The sequence below is a fragment of the Diabrotica undecimpunctata genome, chromosome 4, assembly GCF_040954645.1.
Source record: "Diabrotica undecimpunctata isolate CICGRU chromosome 4, icDiaUnde3, whole genome shotgun sequence".
Lineage (NCBI taxonomy): Eukaryota > Metazoa > Arthropoda > Insecta > Coleoptera > Chrysomelidae > Diabrotica > Diabrotica undecimpunctata.
In genome coordinates this window covers 46157489-46182744 of record NC_092806.1, presented here as the reverse complement: position 1 = coordinate 46182744, position 25256 = coordinate 46157489, and the positions used below count along the sequence as shown (strand labels likewise).

Below are 25256 nucleotides of genomic sequence, written 5' to 3'. Positions count from 1 at the left end.
AAAATCTCCACTGGAATATCTTTTCATATATTAGTATGAAATTGTAAACAGTGTACAGGGCGGTATTACTTCCGTTTTTAGTGATGCCGCGTGTAAAAAGAACATGTAATCTTTTTAATTTGGTTTATGTGGTTGTAGATTTCCTAAAGATGTTGAAAGGAGAAATGCCTGGATACAGTTCGTAAATAGTGTGGGAACTGGGAACCTTCAAAATTTAGTAAATTGGACATTATAATTATAATTACACCTGGACATTACACAGTATACAACTTTAATTGTACATTTCACTTGCTTTCATTTGAAAATAAATAAGTTTGTATAGGTGTGAACAAAGAGATTTTAACTAGAAGGTTCTTGATATTTTGTATAAAGTACTAGTTAATAATATGTACTATTTGACATTTTTTTTTGATGTAATAACAGCAGTTTTTTACGTTTAAAAATATGATTTATGCTTTCTTTATAATAAAGCTACTTTATTTGTGTACAAAATGAAGTTTCAGTCAGCTTATAAAAAAATTTTGGTGCATGTTGAACTGAAAAATAAATTTAGTGGTAACTCGGAACAACTTTTTATTTTCATTTATTGATAAAAAAAAATAAAAAAGGATTGCAATATCCATCTGAAAGTGTAATTGATATATGCTTTATGGCTGAGACAATTTTAAAAGAAATCCCTTCTCCAACTTGTATGAGTACCAACGATTTAGTTACAAAAGTTTTACGGAGGTACATAAACAAAGACATCTTTTTAAATTTACTTAGTCATAGCATTGATCAACAATTCTCAGATAATCACAGAATACTCCTAATAAAGGCTGTAGCAAGCCGCTATATTGATATTAGGATGTTCTATATGTGCAAGAGTAAGACTGACAAATCTCTCAGTATGAGACCTCTTATTAATAAGTATTATTTAGTGGACACTTTAGTGGAATTCAAATTGTTAAAAAAAAATAAAAATATTGTTTACAAATTCTTGTAAACATTGTTAACATCAATATAATAAAGCTCTTTCATTTTTCTAATTTTTATTCGAGGGCTCGATATACCATCATACTGTGGGCTAGTTTTTGTACCAGCTTTATACGTAGGATGAGTGTCTCAAACTTTATATGTTACGGAAAATAAACGAAAAGCCGGTGAATATCGACAATCGCCTGTTGAGTTAGTTATTGTTGACAGTTGCAACAGCTAAAAAGTAGTATTTTCAACCGTTTAAAATATCCCGCGACTTTGACACTAGCTATAATATCCCTTATCATAGGCTCGCATTACTGGAAAAGGGATCTTTATATGCAGATATAACAATTCCATAGAAACCACAATAAGTTAAAAAAGGATAAAGAACACGGCAAGTCTTTGATACAATTCTTTAACTACCTACCTATACACAATAACTAATTTTTTAATTTTTTATATAAATATATAAAATAATTATATATAAATATATAATTTACATTAATAGTACATGGAACTAACATATCTAAATGTATATAAACTTATGTAAGTGCACTTGCTTATTGTTGTTTTTTACTTGTATGTAAATATTATAATTTTAAAACCATATCATTGACTGGTTTTGTACATTTTTTTTAAACTTTATGTATGTAATAAATTTTATATTTATTACTAAAGTGTACTTGAAGACTACTAAAAATGAAAGTAATTTTATTCCAAATAACTATTATTAATCTAACTTAATGCTTATTCCCAAACTAAACAGTAAATTGTAAATACAGTTTGAATTAATTTGAATCCGGACCTGCCCGTCGCCATATTGGAGAGTACATCCTGTCAAATTAAGTGGTCCCATTTAGTAGATACAGAAATATCGTTTGTGTCATATCCCCTCTCTTACATATCTCTGGTATTCCCTTATTTAGGTAAAGATAAGGTTAAGGTTAACGTTATTAAGGGATTACGTGTTTGTAATGTTGTCAAATGCCACATATCTAAATCGTAAAAAAACGAAAAAAAAAGTCATATGAGCTAAATGTCATATGATTTGGAATACGTAAGGACCGAGTTAGTCGAGGAATATCCCTTTTTTTAAATCGAAAATTTAATTCACCATAATTGTCTTTAAATGTTTCCATCACAAAATGTGGTCTTGATGCAAAAGGTATTACAGGATCAAAAATATTGTGAAGAATTAAGACTCTTATCAAATTGTGATCTATTAGTTCTCCGTGTTTTCGTCGTCTTAATATATTTTCAATATATTCTTTCAATATGGCAAATACTTCAAATAAAATAGGTTATTGAGCTGTCGTTTTATAGGTTACTTTTGTCAAATGTCAATTAACGTTAATTTGTGTTAGCGTAATTTCTGAAAGCATTTCAAAAACGATTTTAAGTAAAAACGATATCCCTTATTTCCTACTCAATGCGTATGACAAGTATAACGTTTTACGTACATCAAAAAGTACAGGGCCTAAAAACTCTCTATTGACGCTTATATTCTTTGGTATAACGTTACTGAAATAAGGGGTTTAAAAACTCTCTAATATGGCAGTGACAGTGACTTCTGTCAAACACTGACAGCATAAAGTTGCCTACAATATTCGAAGTCTATAGCCAAAGCAATAGCAAGAAGGTTAATATCACATCAGATACCAAATCTGTATTACCACAGTATAAATACAGTATTATGTTTATTATAGTCATGAAAGCTATATCATACAAAAACAACTAGGTTGAACAAAATTGAATGTCAAAGCTCAAAATCTGTATACTTACTTAAAAAAATTGTATTTTCTAGACTTCCAATGAAGCAATTTTCTTTTTTAATCCGCTATAATTCGAAGAGAAACCTAAATAACGCATTACCAAATCCCAAAGATGCTTTAACTTTGTTATAAATAAACTTATTTATAACAAAATAAATATAGTTTTAAATAAATCTATATAGTTTAACTTTCGTATTTCAAAATCCATTTACTTTTGTTCGACCCTGTATAAGGTTTCTAAATTCTGCGTGTTTCACTTATATATTCGAAAGTTACTCTATCATAAACATAAGAACTTCGCGGGGAGATTATTTATTTGTACGTATTAATTGCACTGAAATGGCTTCGCCTTAAATCGTTTCGCAGATTGCTTAAAACAAATTTCACATTTAAAAGGTTTTTCACCAGTGTGTATCCTCAAATGTATTTTCAAATGACTCGCTTAAAAGAAGTGCTTAAAACAAATTTCACATTCAAACAACTTTTCATCAGTATGTAGTTTCAAATGGCTTTTCAAATTTCGTTTTTGACTAAATTGCTTAAAACAAATTTCACATTCAAAGGGCGGTTCACCAGTGTGCATTTTTAAATGACATTTTTGGGTAAATTGCTTAAAACAAATTTCACATTTAAAAGGTTTTCACCAGTATGTATAGTCAAATGTTTGACGTCAAACAAATGTTCGTCAAAATTTTGACTATTCTCCCTCCGTGAAAGACTTAAAATAAAAACAGAAACATAAACATTCAAATTTTATACATCATCAACAATACGAGTATTATAGTCAATGAATTTTTTAGATCTTGATTTGAATAGTTTTTACATGAATAATTTCAACAAGAAAACCCAATATTTCACAAAGGGCGCTACAATCGGTTTATTGAGGAAATAATTTGGTAATATTTAATTTGGTAACATAATTTAACCTATATCAAAGGTTAAAGTTTCTAAAACGCAAATTTTCTAAAACAAATTTCTCAATAAAAGCCCAGTAAGCACAAGTACGTACATAAGACAAACTAAATATGTACTGATGAGACATAAAGTATGTACAATGTACCTACTTTGCTGTACGAAGTACGTACTTAATACGTACATTTTCCAATTTATGGTACATACCTAATACGTATTGAAGGTACGTACCTATAGTCCATCTAATTTACATACCGTTGCACGTCATTATCATTGACAGAGATCGAAGTTGACATAGTTGTCAAAGTATAAAAAAATCCTGAATCCATTTTAAATCAAATAGGTCACAATTATTGCAAAAGTGGATTATATAACAAAAAAAATTAATATTTAATGTAAATAAATAGAAACAAAACAAAAGTTAAAAAATAATCTTGTTAAAAACAATTTGATCAGCTTGTATCTTGTATGCGTCGTATAAAGATGTAAAATGGAATACTTAAACAAAAACAACACTTTTTTCATTACTTATTAACATTAATCAACACCGCAACTGTCAAATAAGTGTTACCAATTTATGCTAAAATATCACCTTCGTTCGATTAGTTACAGTGTGTTCCGAACAAATATTCTTCATAAAAACGCTTTATAATGCATTTATACAAATTAAATGAAACATTGTGTATTTCTTTAAGTTAACAATAATAGAAATCTTTTATTATTTCTACGCGTATATAATAAAATATGTCTAGTGGCTGTAATGCCAGTGTACTTGGCAAAGTGATTCTAAAAAAGAACACACCTACCGCCTAAATATTTCGTGTTGGTATCATGTAGCCTCACGGACTATGACGCGGATGACGTGCAACGGTTTGTAAATTAGATGAAGTATAGTACATATTGAAGGTATGTACCTAGTATACACTACATATACATATTATGTACATACTGTACACTTATGATGATTTATGTAAATAAAAGTAAATATAGGTGAATATATCTTTATTATTCATATTTGAAGTACAAAAACAAGCAAAACTTATAAATCTTAAAGTTTACCAAATGGTTTTGTTTTAAACATACTTCCTCACCCACAAAATACATTTTTCAGTATGACTATATAAGTTAAAAAACACTCGACTGAATAAGATAACAGGAAACCACACTATAAGCACGAACACCAAAAATAAGTAAACAAAATCTAAATGAAACTGTCTTGCAATGAATTATCACATCAAAACTGTACTCGAGGTGGAAAATTCCTAAGCAAACAAATTAGGTTAGGTTAACATAACCTAACATAATAAATATGTTTAGCTCTTCTTTCTCACGGTACATATTTAAGACGTAATAGTACGTACTCTTCTGTACGTACTGGTATGTACCGCAGTGTACGTACTTAAAACGTACATTTTACATCATGAACATACAGTACCAAAATTGTACGCACTCAAAACGTACTGTGTTGTTTGAGAGGGTTTTTCACCAGTATGTATTTTCAGATAGCTTTTCAAATGGCTTTTTTAAGTAAACAAATTTCGCATTCAAAGATTCACCAGTGCGCCTTTTCAAATAATATTTTTGAGCAATCTGCTAAAACAAATTTCACATTGAAAAGATTTTTCACCAGTATGCATCCTCTAGAGAGTAGTAACGTCACTGTTGACCTCAACTGTGAATATGTTGTGACAATTTATAGTTAAATTTTCGATTACTTAGTAATCGCTAAATCTGTACGCATCTAGAACATGTGTTTACTTATTCAGCGGTATTCAATATTTTTATAGAAATTACTTATATATTGGTTATCATTATAAATAAGTGGGCTTTTAATTTTATGTTGCATTATAATTGTAAGCAGTATATTTATAATGGATTAATTAACAGAGGAAGAGTAATAAATAAATAAATCGTATCGTAAGTTTAAATTCCCGTTAGAAGTGGTTTCAGGCATGAAGTGAGTTTGTAAAATAATTTATAAACAAATAATAAATTTTTGGCGGAAATATAAATAAAAAAGACATAGTACTTTTAAAGTTTATTCCAGAGTGTTTAAACATTTGGAAACAACTGTTAGTGCGTTAATTGTTCGATATTCGGTAAAAACTGTTTAAATACTTTGAAAACGCAATTTCACAAACAATATTTATTTAAAAACAGTACAAATTATTATAAAATATATAAAAACCGGAAGAAAAACCAATGAAAAACTAGAAGAAATTTTTAAAAGACCGAAAGAAAATTCAACGAAACCTCAGAAATGTTAAAACTTAAGTCAGATGAGGTATATACAAAGACCGATGGAAAACTCAAAAATCTTTCAAGTAAGTGCGAAGAAGTTTCTCGAACACTTAATAAACTACAGAAACATGTAGACAATAGAGGCGTTATTTGGTATCCAGGTTTTCACCAGAAATATTAAGATCTAAATGTTAATGTAGATACCTGCTTTTCTGACTACGAGAAAGTATGTTTGACATTGTTAAAGACTGGAAGTAAATCTTTATTTTTAATGATAGGTCTGGATGGACGAGACATTAGGATAATGGCCTGTTTGTCCTGTCGGACAGTTTCCCTTAATCTGACAGCTAAAATTAGAATTAAAGGTCAGAGGTACGAAGAATTTCCTAGTATGAGGGGAGTTCGTAAGGAATAAGCAAATTGTTTAAAACACATTTTATATTAAAAGGGATTTTCGCAAACGTGCATTTTCATGTCTTTTCAAATTACATTTCCGAGTAAATTGCTTAAAACAAATTTCTCATTCAAAGGATTTTTCACCAGTATGTCTTTTCAAATGACTTTTCAAATTAGATTTTTGAATAAATTGCTTAAAACAAATTTCGCACTTAAAAGGTTTTTCACCAGTGTGCGTCATCAAATGATTTTTCAACCCACCTAAATCAGAAAAGTGCTTTAAACAAATTTCACATTCAAAGTTTTTTTTACCAGTATGTGTTTTCAAATGACTTTTCAAATTAGATTTTTGAACATATTGCTTAAAACAAATTTCACATTTAAAAGGTTTTTCACCAGTGTGCAATTTCAAATGTTTATTCAAATTAGATGTTTGAGTAAATTGCTTAAAACAAATTTCACATTTAAAAGGTTTTTCACCAGAGTGTAACCTCATATGTCTTTTCAAATCATTTGCTTGAATGAACTGATTAAAACAAGATTCACATTTAAAAGGTTTTTCATCGGAGTGTATCCTCATATGTCTTTTCAAATCATTTGCTTGAATGAAGTGCTTAAAACAAATTTTACATTCAAAGGGTTTTTCATCAATGTGAATTTTCAAATGACTTTTCAAATTACATTTGTGAGTAAATTGCTTAAAACAAATTTCACATTTAAAAGGTTTTTCGCCAGAGTGTATCCTCATATGTCTTTTCAAATCATTTGCTTGAATGAAGTGCTTAAAACAAATTTCACATTCAAAGGGTTTTTCATCAGTGTGAATTTTTAAATGACTTTTCAAATTACATTTTTGAGCAAATTGCTTAAAACAAATTTCACATTTAAAAGGTTTTTCACCTGTGTGTGTCTTCAAATGTTTTTTCAAATAACCTGCTCGAAGGAAGAGCTTAAAACAAATTTCACATCCAAAAGGTTTTTCACCAGTATGTATCCTCAAATGTTTTTTTAAATAACTTGTTTGGGAAAAAGATTTGGAGCAAATCTCACATTTGACTAGGTTTTCTGTAGAGTCCTGCTGGACATATTTTTCATTTTTAAAAAAATTTTCAGGTGTTTTCTGAATTTTATCCCCCCTCCACGAAAGGCCTAAAATAAAAACAGAAACATAAACATTCAAATTTTATACATCATCAACAATACGAGTATTACAATCAATGAATTTTTTAGATCTTGATTTGAACAGTTTTTACATAAAAAGCAAACCCAATACTTCGCAAAGGGCGTTCCACAGTCGGTTTATTGAGGGAATAATCTGGTGAGAACATATTTTCTCATTTTGAATTTGATAATTTAACCTTTATTTATCTGTTTTAATCCAATTGAAATATTAACCGACAGGACAAGCAAGCTATTATCTTACTGATCCGTCTATCCACACCTATTTCATTCATAATAGAGATTAACTTAGTGTCAAAAATGCTTTCTCTTAGTCGACAATTTTTAAATGAATACTTATCATTATCAGATGACATATACTGACTCGATGTTTCGAAACGATAAACTTTTAATGTATCGAAACATTGAAACAGTTCTGTGACTCAACTCATTGCTTCGAAACATCGACTCACTAGCCAACACTAATAACTGCATTTAGCGCTAACTGTGGAGACCAAAAAAAGAGTCATCTGACAGTCAAACTTTGGCTATACATTGTCAGAAACACTAATATTCAAACAGTAGATCATCGCTTTTTTATAAGTCTCCATTGTTATAATGAGTGTGACCAAGACTGGTTTGATAGAGTTAAAAAAAGAACCAAAAAGAACCTTTATGACCTTAACATTGGATGGAGCTGATAACTTCTACAAGTAGAAAGTTCTTTACAGTTCAGACGGAAAATGACGATTTTTTAGACATTCAAACGCTTACGCCATACTTCAAGAGGAGCGTAAGTGAAATACAGAGCATGCAATAGTTACATTTTTAATAGGACAAACCTTTAATCCTGTTTTACGATAAAACAGCTGGAGGTATCATAGAAGAGTTTAGAGAGCTATCCCAATCGAGCTGGCAAAAACTCTGCCCTTCTGCCAGATCTCTTGCCACTACCGATTAACAAAAGGCCTGTCGTTAAGCAAGCTAAATATTCCATTCTTTAACAGTTACTCAACTACGTACCTCCAATTTACCGTGCGTTTTTGATAAATCTGTGATAAGATGGTCAACAACGACACTGATGTCAATATGTATTAAAGTTATGGTGAAGAATAAATTTGTACAAAAACATTATGACCTTTTTGAATTCTTTACCTTTATGTTGCATTTCTTAGAAGTAAAAGGGTACAAATTCAGCAACATAAAAATAGCTCCAAAATAAGTAAAGTCAATAAAATTATGATTTTTTGTTACCAATAATAATAATAATGCCTTCTTCTTCTTCTTTTGGCATCATAACCCTAGATGGGTCTTTGCCTGTCTGGCTACGTCCTTCCATTCAGATCTCTCTTGTGCCCTTCTTCTCCATTGTCTTATGTTCATTGTTTTCAGGTCGTCTTCCACGTCATCCAACCATCTCGTTCTGGGCCTTCCTTTTTTTCGCCTTCCTATGGGCTTCCATTGTAACATTTTCTTTGTTGTTTTTGCATCGTTTTGTCTCTGCACATGTCCCAGCCATGACAGTCTTTGACTTTTCACAAATCTTACAATGTCATAACCTTCATTTAACTCATTAACCTTGTCGTTTCTCCTGATTCTCCATGTGCCATCTTCCTCTTGTACCGGGCCATATACTTTCTTCAATATTTTTCTCTCGAATGTCCTGAGTTGGGCTTCATCTTTTTTCGTCATTACCCAAGTTTCACATCCATAGGTTACTACGGGTCTAATCAGTGTTCTGTAGATAGTCATTTTGGTTCTTTTGTCTAATAATTTCGATGACATCAATCTTTTAATGCCTACTCAATAATAATGCCTACAGTTACTAAACTGGAGAAGAAAAACTAGCATTAAAAAATCATGGAAATTACAGTGATGAACGGCATTTACTCAAAATTTACTTTTTGTCACTTAGAACCCTTTACTTCTATTGTCCTCAAACATATATATATATATATATATATATATATATATATATATATATATATATATATATATATATGAAAATATATGAAATATTATATTATATTATAGTCAAGTCAAGTCAAATTTATTGATCACATGCGACATTATACAAAGTACATGTATGAGACAAGTCAAAGTTACAGAAATACATCTTAAAAGTATATAAATTAATAAACACGATAAAACATACTTAAAAGTTATTTTTAGAATATGGCTCTAGCTCACAAACGTATTGATGTACACACCTCCGAAAGTTTGGCTGATGTAAATTCATTCTTATATCTATTGGTAATTTGTTAAAGAAACTTATGGCTGCATAATGTGTGCTACTTTCCAACAAAACAGAACGATGTTGTGGAAGCATAAAGTGATTGTCTCTGAATCTTGTTGAATAAACTTGGTTAAATTGAAATTTATTAAATTCATAAATTTTGCTATGTAAATACATTATACACGAAAATATATACAGACCGGGAATTGTAAGAATATTGTTTTGTCTAAAGATGCCTCTACAAGAATCTCTAAATCATAAGATTTATTGTCGCTCTTGCTGTTTATAAATTCACCAATTTTATTTATATAGGTAATCACTTGTGGATTTGCAACATTCACTGGTACTTTTAACGTCACAATTATGTCGATTAGTTCATTTTTCTTTAATTTATTTAACTCGGTCGTTAACATGGTTGTATCACACGCCGCCATCTTTTCAAAAGATAGATTTTAAGGTTATATGAAAATTATTAAGTTCTCGGGATGAACCACATTGAGAATTGAAAACTCGACGTTTCGGCACCCATTTTGGAGCCATTATCAAGAGTGATACGGTTACGTTCGAGTTCGAGGTCTCAATCTGCCTACTCCCCTCACTCGTGACGTACCAGTATCGTGTTCTGTATAAATACAAGAAACGTCAAACGGCACTGAGGTCTCAATCTGCCTACTCCTCAGTGCCGAGTGATGACTGGTCTTGCCCTGTGTGGCTGCTTTTATACTCTCAGTATGCGCGGGAACGGTATGCGCTAACGTGATATGAGCTGACGTGGCCTGAGTGGTGCGGGAAGATATAGAATGTTCGTAAATACTCTTACGAATTCGTCAGTTTGTCTGTCCTATGTATGTACGTGGGCAACTGGAACAAGGTATCCCGTAGACACCATGGTCTTTATTGGGGATTTGGTCTTTTACTTATCTGACGAGATTGGACAACTTGGAGTGAGTAGTGAAGATGGTTTTGATGTTTAGAAGAAGAAGAGTTCTACTGATCTTGTCAGTGACACGTTTAATAAAAGGTAGAAAGATTTTGGGTTGATCCGGCGACAAGGTTTCTTTTTTTGATGGAGTGGGGTTTAGGTATTTTTGAATGCTCTTATTTATTTGGGTTTTGTGGTAGCCGTTTTGTAAGAGTGTTTGCCTTATTGAATTGATTTCTGATGACCTATGATTGTTGTCGCTAAGTCTTATGGAACGAGAAATGAGAGTGTTGACAACTGAATTGAGTTGGGCGGGGTGATGATGTGACTGGGCATTAAGATAACGGTTTGTATGAGTGGGTTTCCGGTACACGGAATAAGCAAAACTGTGAGGTTTTCTGAATAAAAACATCAAGGAATGGCAAAGATGCTTCAGACTCAACTTCCATCGTGAATTGAATACTAGGATATATTCCATTCAGGTGGGAGAGGAAGAGATCTAATGTGTCTTTACCATGGGGCCAAATGACAAAGGTGTCATCAACGTACCGTAACCAGCAGGTGGGTTTGATATTTGATAAGGACAGGGCTGCTGTTTCGAAATGTTCCATGAAAATATCAGCTATTATGGGAGAGAGCGGGGATCCCATTGGGCACCTTTGATTTGACGATAGAAATGATTTTGGAATGAAAAGTATGTATTTGACATGCAGTGTTTTATAAGAGATAGTGTGTCTTGGGGGATTTGATGTTTAGAGTCCAAGATGGAAATGGTTTCATTGATGGGAATGTTGGTGAACAAAGAAACAATGTCAAGACTAACTAGTATATCTGAGGGTGAAATAGAAATGTTTTTTAGAAGATCAATAAAATGAAAAGAGTTTTTGACAAAGGAAGAAGTTTTTTCGGCTAATGGTTGTAAGGATAAAGCGAGATGTTTTGCCAATTTCTGAGTGGGGCAGTTGTATGCACTGACGATGTCTTTGGAATTAGGGATAATTTTTCTCTGGGTATTCCTCTTTTAATTCCAACTGAGAAAATTATTTGTCAAACCAATTTGTCAAAAATACATACAACTATACAATATTTAAACAAAAAAAAGGTATACCTGTTAATAACTTCAAAACTCACCAGTTTTCGAGATAATCGCATTTTAAAAATCAGCAGCATAATTCTGATTTAAGGCAATTATTCCAGGCAACGAAGGAAAAATAGACAAAAACATTAATAAATCTAAATTTTGGTATAAAATACCTTTAACTAAAGTTAATAGTTAACGAAATATTAAATAAAATAAATACAGTCTATATGTCCACCCTTTTCTTTAACTCATTTGTCAATATATTCCATAAAAGATCGTCTCATATTAAATAGCATCCTTCGTTCTAAAGAAACTGCTCAGTATTTATTTCTGCCCATAGTTTATGGCATAAGCGAATTAAATTCTGGGCTACGTGGTGGCTATAATGTATAATGGATAAATATATTCTTTTGGATACATATCCAAATCTGATGGTATATTATGGAACTACATCTTATTTATCGCAGAGGTTAAATAATGTATTAAACTGTGATGTATCTCATTCATAGGTTACTTATATACACACGGAATAACCTATCGATGACATTACTTTTATATGATTACGTTACAGCTTACGAGTAACTACAATTATATATCGAACAAATGGACTATTATGATTATCTAACGAACTAATATTATGCTGAACTAAATTGCCTGTGTGTTTACCATATGTATAACAATATCAGTTATTAGGACAACGATGATGTTTTTGTAAAAATGTTGAGTCTTTAAGGTTAGATTTGTAGCAAAAGTATTATGAAACAAGACACATATTGTTATTCAACATGTGTTATTCAATACCTGTGCTTTAGTTTTTAATTGTCCTAATAAAAATGGGTAAACAATTTACGTAATGAATAATAAGTATTCTTTTGGGATTTTTTATAAATTAAATAATTATATCAATATATCACCACATTGCCAAGGAATATAACTGCCACGACCAATCCAACGTTCAGAAAAGTTATATTTAAGTATATTCTCACTGCGTTCTCTCTAGAATGTGGTGGTGCACCATCTTACATAAACCACATATTTTGGGTTTTCAGCATTTTACAATAGGGAAAAAGTAATACAACGTCAGTAGGTATATAAACTTAAGAAGTGATAGAAAAGGGAAATTGTAAACATGATGACGGCCAACGTCTGAATACGGACACGGCACTTAAAGAAGAAGATGAAGAATATTTTCTTCAATAAGACATTTAGCAGCCATAACAAAAATTTTTAAATGTTACATTATCATCTTTGAGTTGTTTTAATAAGAATAAACTATGAATTATGCTTCTCTACAGGTATTCAGTGCTTTACCGCACAAATATCACAACTAAGAATTATTATACAGCTTTACTGTCTACTCCTCAGTGTCGAGTTTGTTACATTTGACAAATCACATTATTTCTCACAAAAGTGATTGTAGAATTAAAAAACCATCTTGTGCTTTAGCAGAGCATGTAATCGGCAAAGACCATATTATGGATTTTGACAACATTAAAATTTTGTGTTAATGAAAGTAATAACTTGAAAAGGACTTTTTTAGAAATGCTTTGTCTTAGCAGAAGTGATAATAATTTAAACAAAAGATCAGAAATTCAAAATCTAAGCAAAATTTATAATTATATTATTTCTCTATAGTTTATATATAAGACCAGTAAAATATCACATTTTAATTTAATTTTACATATACTTGTTACACTTTGTCAGGCATCTATCAATGATAAATAAATCTTCTTTTTTATTACTAAATAAAAAAAAATTTAAACAAAATTTTAATTTTTGGCAATATAATCGTCAAAAATGAAAATTTTAAGGTGGCATTCATGACATTGAGGCTTATTTGTAATTGGTCGCTATTCTAACTTATTTATAAATTCAATTGTTTTTGTGTTGAAAAGTTTTTCAAAATCATATTACAAAATTTAAGAGAAACATTTATTAGATAGGCAAAAAATTTTTAGAATAGTTTTTTGAAATATGTTTAGCAGCATAAATTTGTTAACAAAACTAATTTTATTTGGTGAGTTAATATAATTTTTTTTCTAGTTCCACTTTGTAAGATATTTTGTATTTTTTAGCAGCTCTTGAAAATGATTGTAAACACAATTGAAAGCTCGAGATAAAAAATAGTTACCTAATAGACCTTACTGACTCCAACCTATCCAAAACATGACACTTAGTAGGAATAGAATTTGCGAATTTTGGGTTGGTTGAAAATAGGTGGTTGCTCAAAAATAAGACCTTTTTGAGTAAACAAATTTTACATGCAAAGGTTTTTCACCAGTGCGTCTTTTCAAATACTATTTTCGAGCAATCTGTTTAAAACAAATTTCACATTCAAAGGGTTTTCAGCAGTATGTCTTTTCAAATGGTTTTTTAAATTACATTTTTGACTAAATTTCATATTAAAAAAGGTTTTCCAACTGCAAGTATTCTCAAATGACTTTTTAAAACGTGTCCATGTGCAAATTCCCTAAACAAATTTCACATTCAAATAGTTTTTCACCAGTATGTATTTTTAAAATAATTTGAAAATAACATTTTTTGACCAAACTCTTTAAAACAAATATCACATAACATTCAAAGGGCTTTTCACCAATATGAATTTTATTCATATTGGAAATCGCTTAAAACAAATTTCACATGAAAAGATTTTTCACCAGTATGCATCCTCTAGAGAGCAGTAACGTCACTGTTGACCTCAACTGTGAATATGTTGCGACAATTTCTAGTTAAATTTTCGATTAGTCATCCCTAAATCTGTACGCATCTATAACATGTGTTTACTTATTCAGCAGTATTCAATATTTATCTAGAAATTACTTATATATTGGTTATCATTATAAATAAGTGGGCTTTTAATTTTATGTTGCATTCTAATTGTAAGCGGTATCTTTATATTGGATTAATTAATAGAGGAAGAGTAATAAATAAATAGGGTAAATAAATCGTATCGTAAGTTTAAATTCCCGTTAGAAGTGGTTTCAAGAGTGAAGTGATTTTTAAAATAATTTATAAATAAATAATAAATTTTTGGCGAAAATATAAATAAAAAAAGACACAGTACTTTTAAAGTTTATTCCAGAGTGTATAAACATTTGCAAACAACTGTTAGTGCGTTAATTGTTCGGTATTCGGTAAAAACTGTTTAAATACTTTGAAAACGCAATTTCACAAACAATATTTATTTAAAAACAGTACAAATTCGCATGCATTGATTCGGTCATGCTGCTAAAATATATAAAAAACGGAAGAAAAACCGATGAAAAACTAGAAGAAATTTTTAAAAGACCGAAAGGAAATTCAAGAAACCTCAGAAATGTTAAAACTTAAGTCAGATGAGGTATATACAAAGACCGATGGAAAACTCAAAAATCTTTCAAGTAAGTGCGAAGAAGTTTCTCGAACACTTAATAAACTACAGAAAAATGTAGACAACAGAGGCGTTATTTGGCATCCAAGTTCTCACCAGAGATATCCGACTGTTAATGTAGACACCTGCTTTGCTGACTACGAAAAAGCATGTTTGACATTGTTAAAGACTGAAAGTAAATCGTTATTTTTAATGACATAGGTATGTATGGAGGAGACATTAGGATAGTGGCCTGCTTGTCCTGTCGTACAGTTTCTTCTAATCTGGTTTTTCACCAACGTGCATTTTCAAATGTCTTTTCAAATTACATTTCCGAGTAAATTGCTTAAAACAAATTTCTCATGCAAAGGATTTTTCACCAGTATGTCTTTTCGAATGACGTTTCAAATTAGATTTTTGAACAAATTGCTTAAAACAAGTTTCGCACTTAAAAGGTTTTTCACCAGTGTGCGTCATCAAATGATTTTTCAACCCACTTAAATTAGAAAAGTGCTTAAAACAAATTTCACATTCAAAGGTTTTTGAATTACCATCAGTATGTCCAGTGTGTATTTTCAAATGACTTTCCAAATTATATTTTCGAGCAAATTGCTTAAAACAAATTTCACATTTAAAAGGTTTTTCACCAGTGTGTGTCCTCAAATGTTTTTTTAATTCACCTGCTCGAATAAAGAGCTTAAAACAAATTTCACATCCAAAAGGTTTTTCACCAGTATGTCTTTTCAAATGACTTTTCAAATAATATTTTTGAGAAAATTGCTTAAAACAAATTTTACATTTAAAAGGTTTTTCATCAGAGTGTATCCTCATATGTTTTTTCAAATTATTTGCTTGAATGAAGTGCTTAAAACAAATTTCACATTCAAAGGGTTTTTCATCAGTGTGAATTTTCAAATGACTTTTCAAATTAAATTTTTGAGTAAATTGCTTAAAACAAATTTCACATTTAAAAGGTTTGTCACCAGAGTGTATCCTAGTATGTCTTTTCAGATCATGTGCTTGAATGAAGTGCTTAAAACAAATTTCACATTTAAAAGGTTTTTCACCAGTGTGAACTTTCAAATGATTTTTTAAATGCCATTTATTAGTTAATTGCTTAAAACAAATTTCACATTCAAAGGGTTTTTCATCAGTGTGAATTTTCAAATGACTTTTCAAATTACATTTTTGAGCAAATTGCTTAAAACAAATTTCACATTTAAAAGGTTTTTCACCAGTGTGTGTCCTCAAATGTTTTTTCAAATCACCTGCTCGAAGGAAGAGCTTACAACAAATTTTACAACCAAAAGGTTTTTCACCAGTATGTATCCTCAAATGTTTTTTTAAATTACTTGTTTGGGAAAAAGATTTGGAGCAAATCTCACATTTGACTAGGTTTTCTGTAGAGTCCTGCTGGATATATTTTTCATTGTTATAAATATCTTCAGGTAATGTTTTCTGAATTTTATCCCCCCTCCGTGAAAGGCCTAAAATAAAAACAGAAACATAAACATTCAAATTTTATACGTCATCAACAATACGAGTATTACAGTCAATGAATTTTTTAGATCTTGATTTGAATAGTTCTTACATGAATAATTTCAAGAAGCAAACCCAATCTTTCGCAAAGGGTATGCCACAATCGGTTTATTGAGGAAATAATTTGGTGAGAAAATATTTTATCATTTTGAATTTGATAATGTTACGATAATTATCATGGCCTGAAATAACTAAATATTATGACTAATTCTGTTTTGTTGTAGAAATTTCGACGAAGGATGTAGATAAATCATCCGATTCAGGTAATGCCTACCTGACACACGATGGGTCCCCCTTTGTTATAAAAACAACGATTCGAACCTTCTGGACACGAGCCGATGTATATACCAGTTTTGAGAGACCATTTCGCCGCTCTGTCTAGTCGAGAGGGCCGTCGACTTTTCGAGTCTAACGGTACTGAGTATATAACAGGACATTTTATTTGGAAGAGGTCAGTTGATTTTGAAGACGCGTTCGCGGTTTTAATTGTTACGCTCGGCTATATAAATTATGTATTATTCTTTAAATAAATTAATATAAATGATTGTGCTTTTTAATGAATTAAGATAAGAACAAGACATTATAAATTAAAGAATTCACAACAAAATATAAATAATTATAAATAAATAAAAGACTTAACAATAATTTAACCTTTATTTATCTCTTTTAGTCAAATTAAAATATTAACTTCGACAGGACAAGCAAGCTATTATCTTACTGATCCGTCCACCGTCCATTCAGACCTATTTCATTCAAAATAGAGATTAACTTACGTGTCAAAAATGCTTTCTCTTAATGGACAAATATATATTCCCGCGGAAATTTCAAGTGTCTCAATTGTTTCAATTTCAATATATATATATATATATATATATATATATATATATATATATATATATATATATATATATTCCACTTGAAATTTCCACGGGAGTTATATGTGCTTTCTGTAGTTTACCGGGTTTGACTCCGCGTTGAATAATTTTGGTTTTGATAAAAACCATTATTTTGACAACGCGACGTTTCAGCAAGGTCGCACTTGCCATTGTCAAGTCAGGTTGTAGATTTTTCATCAGTGTGCATCCTCTAAAGAGCAGTAACGTCACTGTTGACCTCAACTGTGAATATGTTGCGACAATTTATAGCTAATTATATATTATATTAAAGCTAATAGCCAAAGCTATTATAGCTAATTATATTAAAGCAATTTATAGCTTCAATTATTCATCGCTAAATTTGTACGCATCTAGAACATGTGTTTAATTATTCAGTGGCATTCAATATTTTTCTAGAAATTACTTATATATTGGTTATCATTATAAATAAGTGGGCTTTTATTTGCATTCTAATTGTAAGCAGTATCTTTATATTGGATTAATTAATAGAGGAGTGGCATTCAATATTTTTCTAGAAATTACTGATATATTGGTTATCATTATAAATAAGTGGGCTTTTATTTGCATTCTAATTGTAAGCAGTATCTTTATATTGGATTAATTAATAGAGGAAGAGTAATAAATAAATAGGGTAAATAAATCGTTACGTAAGTTTAAATTCCCGTTATAGTCGGACAATTTTCAATTAAAGGTGACTAATCTACAAATTGAACTAAACGGTAGCGGCAACCGTGTAAAATATCAGCATTAAATTCTTACCGGGGTCATTTTTATTGTGTATGCTTCGCCCATGTAAATAAGTGAAAAAGTAAGATAGTCCCATAAAAATTTGCCCCCGTAACAATATAAATTGGTGCGATTCACGAGTGTATAGTGAGAAAAGTTCATTGAATAGTTTGAAACATCGGTAAACGTATCAATATTTTGCTGGTCTACATATATTTACGTTCTTAGAAAGAATGGGAATGAGAGAAATTTGATATTTTAGTTTATTCGTTATACATTAAATATGTGTATAGGCGTAGTGTGCTCTATTTATTGGGAATATATTTATTAAATAGACTTTATTATTAACTTTAAAATAGTTTTGAGGTAAGTAAACTAAACTTGTGGCAAGTTTATTTTTTATATAGTATTAACCCATTAACGGCCGCTCAATATACAAAGAGAAATTTGACAATTAATTTATTAGATTGGAATAAAAACGCATAAGTTAAGACTAATTTATAACCAAAAAGATTTTTTTTGCATTTTCAAGGAAAACAGTACAACTTTTAGTAAAGGAACATATTGTATCTTAAATGTAAATTAAATTTCAAGGTGAACATTTTCGAAACATTCGGGGTGTAGTTGCATTCTACACCTTTTACCTAAATAAATAGTATTACTTTTGCATATCCTACATTCTTGCACTATCGTCTCTTTTTGTAATGTGGCCAATATTGTCGAATCTGGTTTCATCTGGTAAAGCAAATTTAGATTGACGTCCATGTACTAAGTTTGACACTGATGTAGCGGTTTCTTCTCTATTATAAATATAAATCTATGTCGGCTCATGCTTTCTTTTGTAATGTGCACTTCTTTATCCTCATCCTTTGACCAATGTATATCAACTTGAAGCAGAGTGTGAACGAGATAATATACATATGCTAATATATTTTTTTTTAAATCTATGTTATTCATTTCAAAATCGTGACGGTTATTCTGCGATATATAAATATTTGTAAAATATGGAATGCTCTCAATTACTTTTTTATCAAAAAAGAGTGAAAAAACTTCAATATATGCCTTGCCTCCATCGTTGGCTTTTATATTGTCTAAATATCAATCAGACTGATATTGAATTGCTACTGAGCACGAAGGAATATCTGTTGTTACAATGTGAGACAAATTTGGATTTACTATTTTTGCCTGGTTTTTTCTTTGCACGTTTTATCTGTGGTTCAGAGGAATATCATAATCAGAATCGTCAGAATTCCCAATCACTTGTATTTCATATGTACCTGCAATATCCGATTTTATTGATTCTTCACAAATAATATTATCATCAATGTATTCTACATCAGAAACTTTCTAATCTAGTCTCGGCGGCAAATAAACCACATTAAGTGAGTCAGCATTTTCACAATCTGAGTCTTCTTCTAACAAAGCTATTACCTAACTCTTTAGTAGTTAGTGCCATCTTCATTTCATATTTCGAAAATTTACTGAAATAAACAAATGCACTACTATATACACGTAGTCACAATATAATAGTTTAGTTTACTTCATTTTAATATATAAACAAATAAACACAATGAAAGTTTAAATTAAGAATAACAAATACAACGTTTACAGCACACAGCAATTCTATAAATAGAAAATGATGTGTAATGACGAGATCGTATGTTAAAATTTCAGATTGTTTAGTCTAATGAAAAAAATAAGTATTTTACAAAGTTTTCTGTTTTTTGAAGTTGTGTATTAGGTACTCTCTAATAAGAATAAAATTTTACTTTAATTTGTTAGACAACTATAAGATACCTGTCAAAAGACACATGAAAATTTAATAATTAAATTGGTCTTAGATTTAATTTTTACGTAATTACTTATGTGTTTAAATAAATAATTAAATCAGTTCAAATCAAGTTAAAACGAAACAAACATAACGTTTATAGCAGACAGCAATTCTATAAATAGAGAATCAAGTGCAACGACGAGATCGTATGTTAAAATTTCAAATTGTTTCGTCTGATGAAAAAATAAGTATTTTGCAAAGATTTTTGTTTTTTGAAGTACTGCATTAGGTACTCTATAATAACAATAAAATTTTACTTTATTTTGTTAGACAACTATAAGATACCTCTTAAAAGACACATGATAATTTAATAATTCATTACAAGTAGCCGATTTAGGGCAAGTTAACTTAAGAGGCCGAGCAATCAGAGTCAATGTCAACAATAAGCAGAGCAATCCTTCTGTGAAAGCTCCTCCACACTTTGCTCTACCTGTGCGACAATTTTTAAACGAAACTTTTCCCGCTCGTTAGATAGGTAGAAGAGGACAGATGATGGATTGGCCACCTAGGTCACCGGATTTAACACCCCTAGACTTCTTCTTATGGGGTATTTAAAAACAAAAATGTATGCTACTCAACCATAAACTCTGGATGATTTACGACAAAAATAATAGAGGATGAAAAGTCGACAATTAAGTGCAGACGTGGTAACCAATGTCAGAGAAGAATTTAAAATAGATTGTACTATTGTATGAAAGTGAATGGCAGTCATTTTGAACAATTATTATAAACACTTTTGGTAGTGAAATGTTCATTCTAAACGTTTGTAATAAAATTGTTAAAAAAAATAATTATTTTCAATCCAGTTTTTTTGATTTTGTATTTATTTTTCTCATAAACTAATTATTGTCAAGATGCCAAGAAAAAAGTAAGCGCCAGAAATAATATCCGCAAACTAACAAAGACAAAATGGGGAGCACAACCACACACTCTCCGTACTTCTGCAAGGCATTATGTTTTTCTGCCGTCGAGTTTGGGGCACCAGTGTGGGAAAACTCTGCTCATGCTAAAAACGTCGATGTTGCGTTAAACGAAACGGTTCGTATAATATCTGGTTCCCTGAAACCGACACCTATCAAAGAGGTCTACCCTATAGTTGAATCGCTCCACCTGCTATCAGAAGACAGGTCACGTCAGAGATAGAACGAAAGCAGCAGGAGACGGATCGAAGACACACCTTGTATGACCACCAAGTTCAGTCAAGTAGACTAAGATCTCGGAAAAGTTTTCTGAAAAAATCACGATCTCTTCCCGAAGAGCCAAAGACGCACCGAATACCCCTATGGCAAGCGACAGCCACAACATTTGCCCCCTCAGAGGAAATGGCTGCTGGACACAATTTGCCGTATCCCACATGGAAAGCGCTAAGCAGACTAAGAACTGGAGTTTCACGTTATGCTAGTAACCTGAAGAAAGGGGGATACCAGGAGGACGATACCAGCGACTGTGGCGCAGTTCAGAATAGTCACCATCTACTATCATGCACAGAAATAAAAGAGACATGCACAGAAGACGACCTATTTTTAGCGAATTACAGGGCCAACTGTTGGAAATACAAAATTTAAAGCTGTAAAGAGGAGAGTTCAAATATCAAATAAAAAAGGTGGAAGTAATTTAAAAAAAAATTAAGGGATAATATGGAGGGTGAGAGGGTGCCTTTCCCAGAAAGCTTAAATATGACATAATGTCTCTCCCTTCAAATAGTAATTGACGTGTTTTCCTAAAAATTAGAAGTTAAAAAGTTATTTAAGGTGGATATGTTTACCTGAAACGCAGTGTATATTATACATCATTGTTTACTTCTGACAGACCCGTCAAAGTCACACTAAATATTAAATTAATAATAAAATATAAATAAATATCATTTCATAGTAAATTTAACTTATTAGTAAATAAATTTTTGTTAAAAAATGAATACGCCAGTATAAATAGTAGTGACGTTTTCATGTCGTCACGGATAGTCACGACACGAAATAATTTGTATTGTATTTTACTATAGAGAAAAAATAATGCAACGCCAGTATAAAAGCTTCGTTTCCATAACAATATTAAAGTCAATGAATTTTTTAGGTCGTGACTTCAATAGTCTTGATATGAGTAGTTCTAACAATAAAGCCCAATATTTCACAAAAAAGCATGCCACAATCGACTTATTTAGGGAATAATTTAGTGAGAACATCTAGCAATAAAACGCTAAGAATTACCTTAAGAATATGATTATTGCGTTATTATGTTTTTAACATTCTACTATGTGAAATGGAAGTATCGACTATCACTAAAACAATGTGTAAGAAAATTGAGGCTTTCGAGATGTTGGCGTATCGCAAAAAGTTGAGGATATTGTGTATGGACATAGTGACGAATGAAGCAGTTTTACAGCATCCAAACCAAAAGGAGAAAATTATAGTACACTTGGTTATTTAAAATTGTATCAATGTAAACTCTACACCAAATGAGAGAAATGTATTTTGGATTTGGTTTTTTCCAGCTATATGGAACTGAATGTTGTAAAAACGTGTAATCTTCTCTTGAATTTAAGTCTACTTTATATTCAAGTCTGCTTCTAATGGGCAAGAAATGGCTAACTTTTTTAAGGACTTGTCAAACTGACAAACTGTCTATAACTCTGAGGTTAATAATATCGCCATTAATAGCAATGTTCGGACAAATTATATTGTTTCTGAAATTACTTTCATTGATATTTTTAATCGAATAAGTTCTCTTTCAAATATGATTACCTAATTTTCATTTAATAAAAGTGTGTTTGCATTTTTATCATGCCAGTACATACTTTATTTGATAGCTCATTACAGTCACCTTTATTCCTGATGTTTGGAAGCTGATGAGAGTTTTGAAAAGCTATCTAGATGTGCAGTGGGCTTATCTCAGAGTCTCAGCATGGTTTTTATGCAAAAAAAACTCTACAGCTACTAATTTAGTTTGCTATTAATCTGAGCTTATGAAGTCAATCAAAGGTTGAAACAAGGTGGATGCTATATATACTGATTACAATAAAGCATTTTATCATGTTGATTATCAAATTCTTCTTGAAAAATTGCTTTCTGTGAGACTTCATGCTCGGTTTGTTGAATGGGTCAAAAGTTCGCTATCAGGTAGTAGTCAAAGAGTTAAGGTGGATGATAATCTTTCAGAGTAAATAATGGTCACCTCATGTGTTCCACAGGGAGGACACACATCCCTTATTTATTTTTAACAATTGTTAATGATATTGTAAGCTGTTTTTTTAGTAGTCGGTATTTAATATTCGCTGTTGACTGGAAATTCTGGATAGCTGTGGATGACTTTAGAGATTAATTGTCTTTACAAGATTATCTTGATCGTTTATTTAATTGGAGAAGTAGGAATGATCTTCCTGTTGTTGTGTTGTTATATCAGTTTTGTAACGTAAGCAAACTATTTTACTTATGTACACAAATAATCTAGGCCCTTTTGCTCGTGTCAGGAAGAGTTTGGGTGTGGTTCATTCAAAAATCATATACAAGCTGTTTGTACTTTATCTTCAAAATAAAAATGAATTGGACACCACCGTTTAATAGTTTACCCTAATAAGGATTAGGGTCAAGCGGTTAAGCAGTCAAGAGGTTAAGCTTACCTCGTCAAAAGACCACTCAAACATAATTTCGTCCTGTATGCTGGACGTTCAGAGACAGGAAAGAGAGATTAATTGCCGGGAAGTTACGAACAACGCTCGGATTTTGAGATCAAAGTCAGAGCTATTAGGAACTACAGTTGGATCTTTGAGGTAATTTAGATGCACTCGGCATATAGATGGCATCAGCAACATTGATTTGAATATATACTAGGAATTATTATAATAAATTTTTTAAACTTTGAAAATAATTTGAAACTTTTGAAAAGGTTACAGTTTTACTCAAAAGGTGAACACAATTGGTATAATTTATTTCATTGATGAGCTAGAAGGAGGAATTACTTTTAGATGAAAGGTTTTCCTTAGTGGAGCATTTCAACTTAATATTCATAAAAGCTTATAAACCACTTGAGCTAGTCACTATAAATTATATATTATTTTTGTATTAATGCAACTAAACTTGAATGCAAAATAATCGACTCAAAATTATTTTGCAAAAGTATGTCTCATGTTTCAATCTACAAATATTTATTTGTACAATTTAGTGTACAATCATTAACCTTATAATTGAGTTTTAAGAAAATTTTGTTTTCTGGTGAATTGGATGACTTATTACATACAAATAAATAATGCAACATTTAGAGAGGATTCAGAATTTGACTTGTTGAAATTGACTCGCACCGACTTAATGCATTCAATTAACATCATATGCATCAATTTCCATAGCAACCCACTAATACATCAGTCACTTAAACTTCAACTACATTAAAAATGGATACTATTACATCCGTCAAAACAGCTCAAGCAGTAGCATTATTGAGAGAGCCAGAGGGCCCTAGTAAATCGACTAAATTTAAACCAATCTGCTGTGCCCCGAGTGTACTGTCGGTGCCAAGATACTGATTTAGATGTTGTAGAACATTTTAATCTAGACTTGTCACAGCTAGATTGCTAAAGCTATCTATCTACCACATGCAAAATTAGTGATAAAATCACAAAAATGTCGCTATTGAATAAAAAAAGGTTTACTTATGGTTACAAATTCAAAATGTCTACTAAAACTTACTATTTCTTGTAATTTCACTTGAACTATCTGGGTCCAATTTTTTGCTATCAGTTATTTCAAATTTATTTTCGCTATGATTTACTATTAACTGACATTCCTCTAGTTCTTCCTTTATTTCAACCTTAAAATCTTGAAATTCACTAATGTAGGATGATTCACTAGGTTCATATTTTACCAAACAGTTTCTCACTGTGATATTTTCTGAACAAGACTCAGTCAGTACCGATTCTTCTGTATATGTGTTTTTAATAGTACATTCCTCTATTTCTAATTTAACATATTTTTTAAGCGAATCTTCTTCATCTTTACTGCATATTAATACTGCCTGGTTTCTATAATTTTGAAAACTTTCATTGCACTCCATTTCGAATTTGAACACTAAAACAGTAAAAATAAACAACCATATATTGCTTTATAGCTCGGTGGCAATATACTGTGACTAAATGACTAAACTGTTCAACTTCCAAGTTCCAACATTAAATGATTAAATTATGAAAAACATTTTTCGGGCATTTCGCATTTTAAGGCACTCTAACCTAACCAAATATATTTCCTCATGGC

The 25256-nt window shown here is 30.8% G+C and overlaps 1 protein-coding gene across 3 annotated transcripts; it reads right to left on the bottom strand.

Annotated features, from left to right (window-relative positions):
- Window positions 1-4631: 4631 nt before the first annotated feature.
- Window positions 4632-25245, bottom strand: LOC140439482 (uncharacterized). Of its 3 annotated transcripts, none has more exons than XR_011950634.1 (4): window positions 25130-25245; window positions 24696-25073; window positions 9650-16514; window positions 4632-7430 (listed from the first exon to the last, which is right to left on the bottom strand). XR_011950634.1 is itself a non-coding variant. In XM_072529421.1 (4 exons), coding segments are annotated over exons 1-4 (1506 nt in total). In that variant the 5' UTR covers window positions 25131-25245; the 3' UTR covers window positions 4632-6405. The 3 variants fall into 3 exon arrangements, 2 of the variants coding, with proteins under 2 accessions (XP_072385522.1, XP_072385523.1); XM_072529421.1 differs by having other exon boundaries at window positions 16413-16514; XM_072529422.1 differs by lacking the exon at window positions 9650-16514.
- Between the last annotated feature and the right edge of the window lie 11 nt (window positions 25246-25256).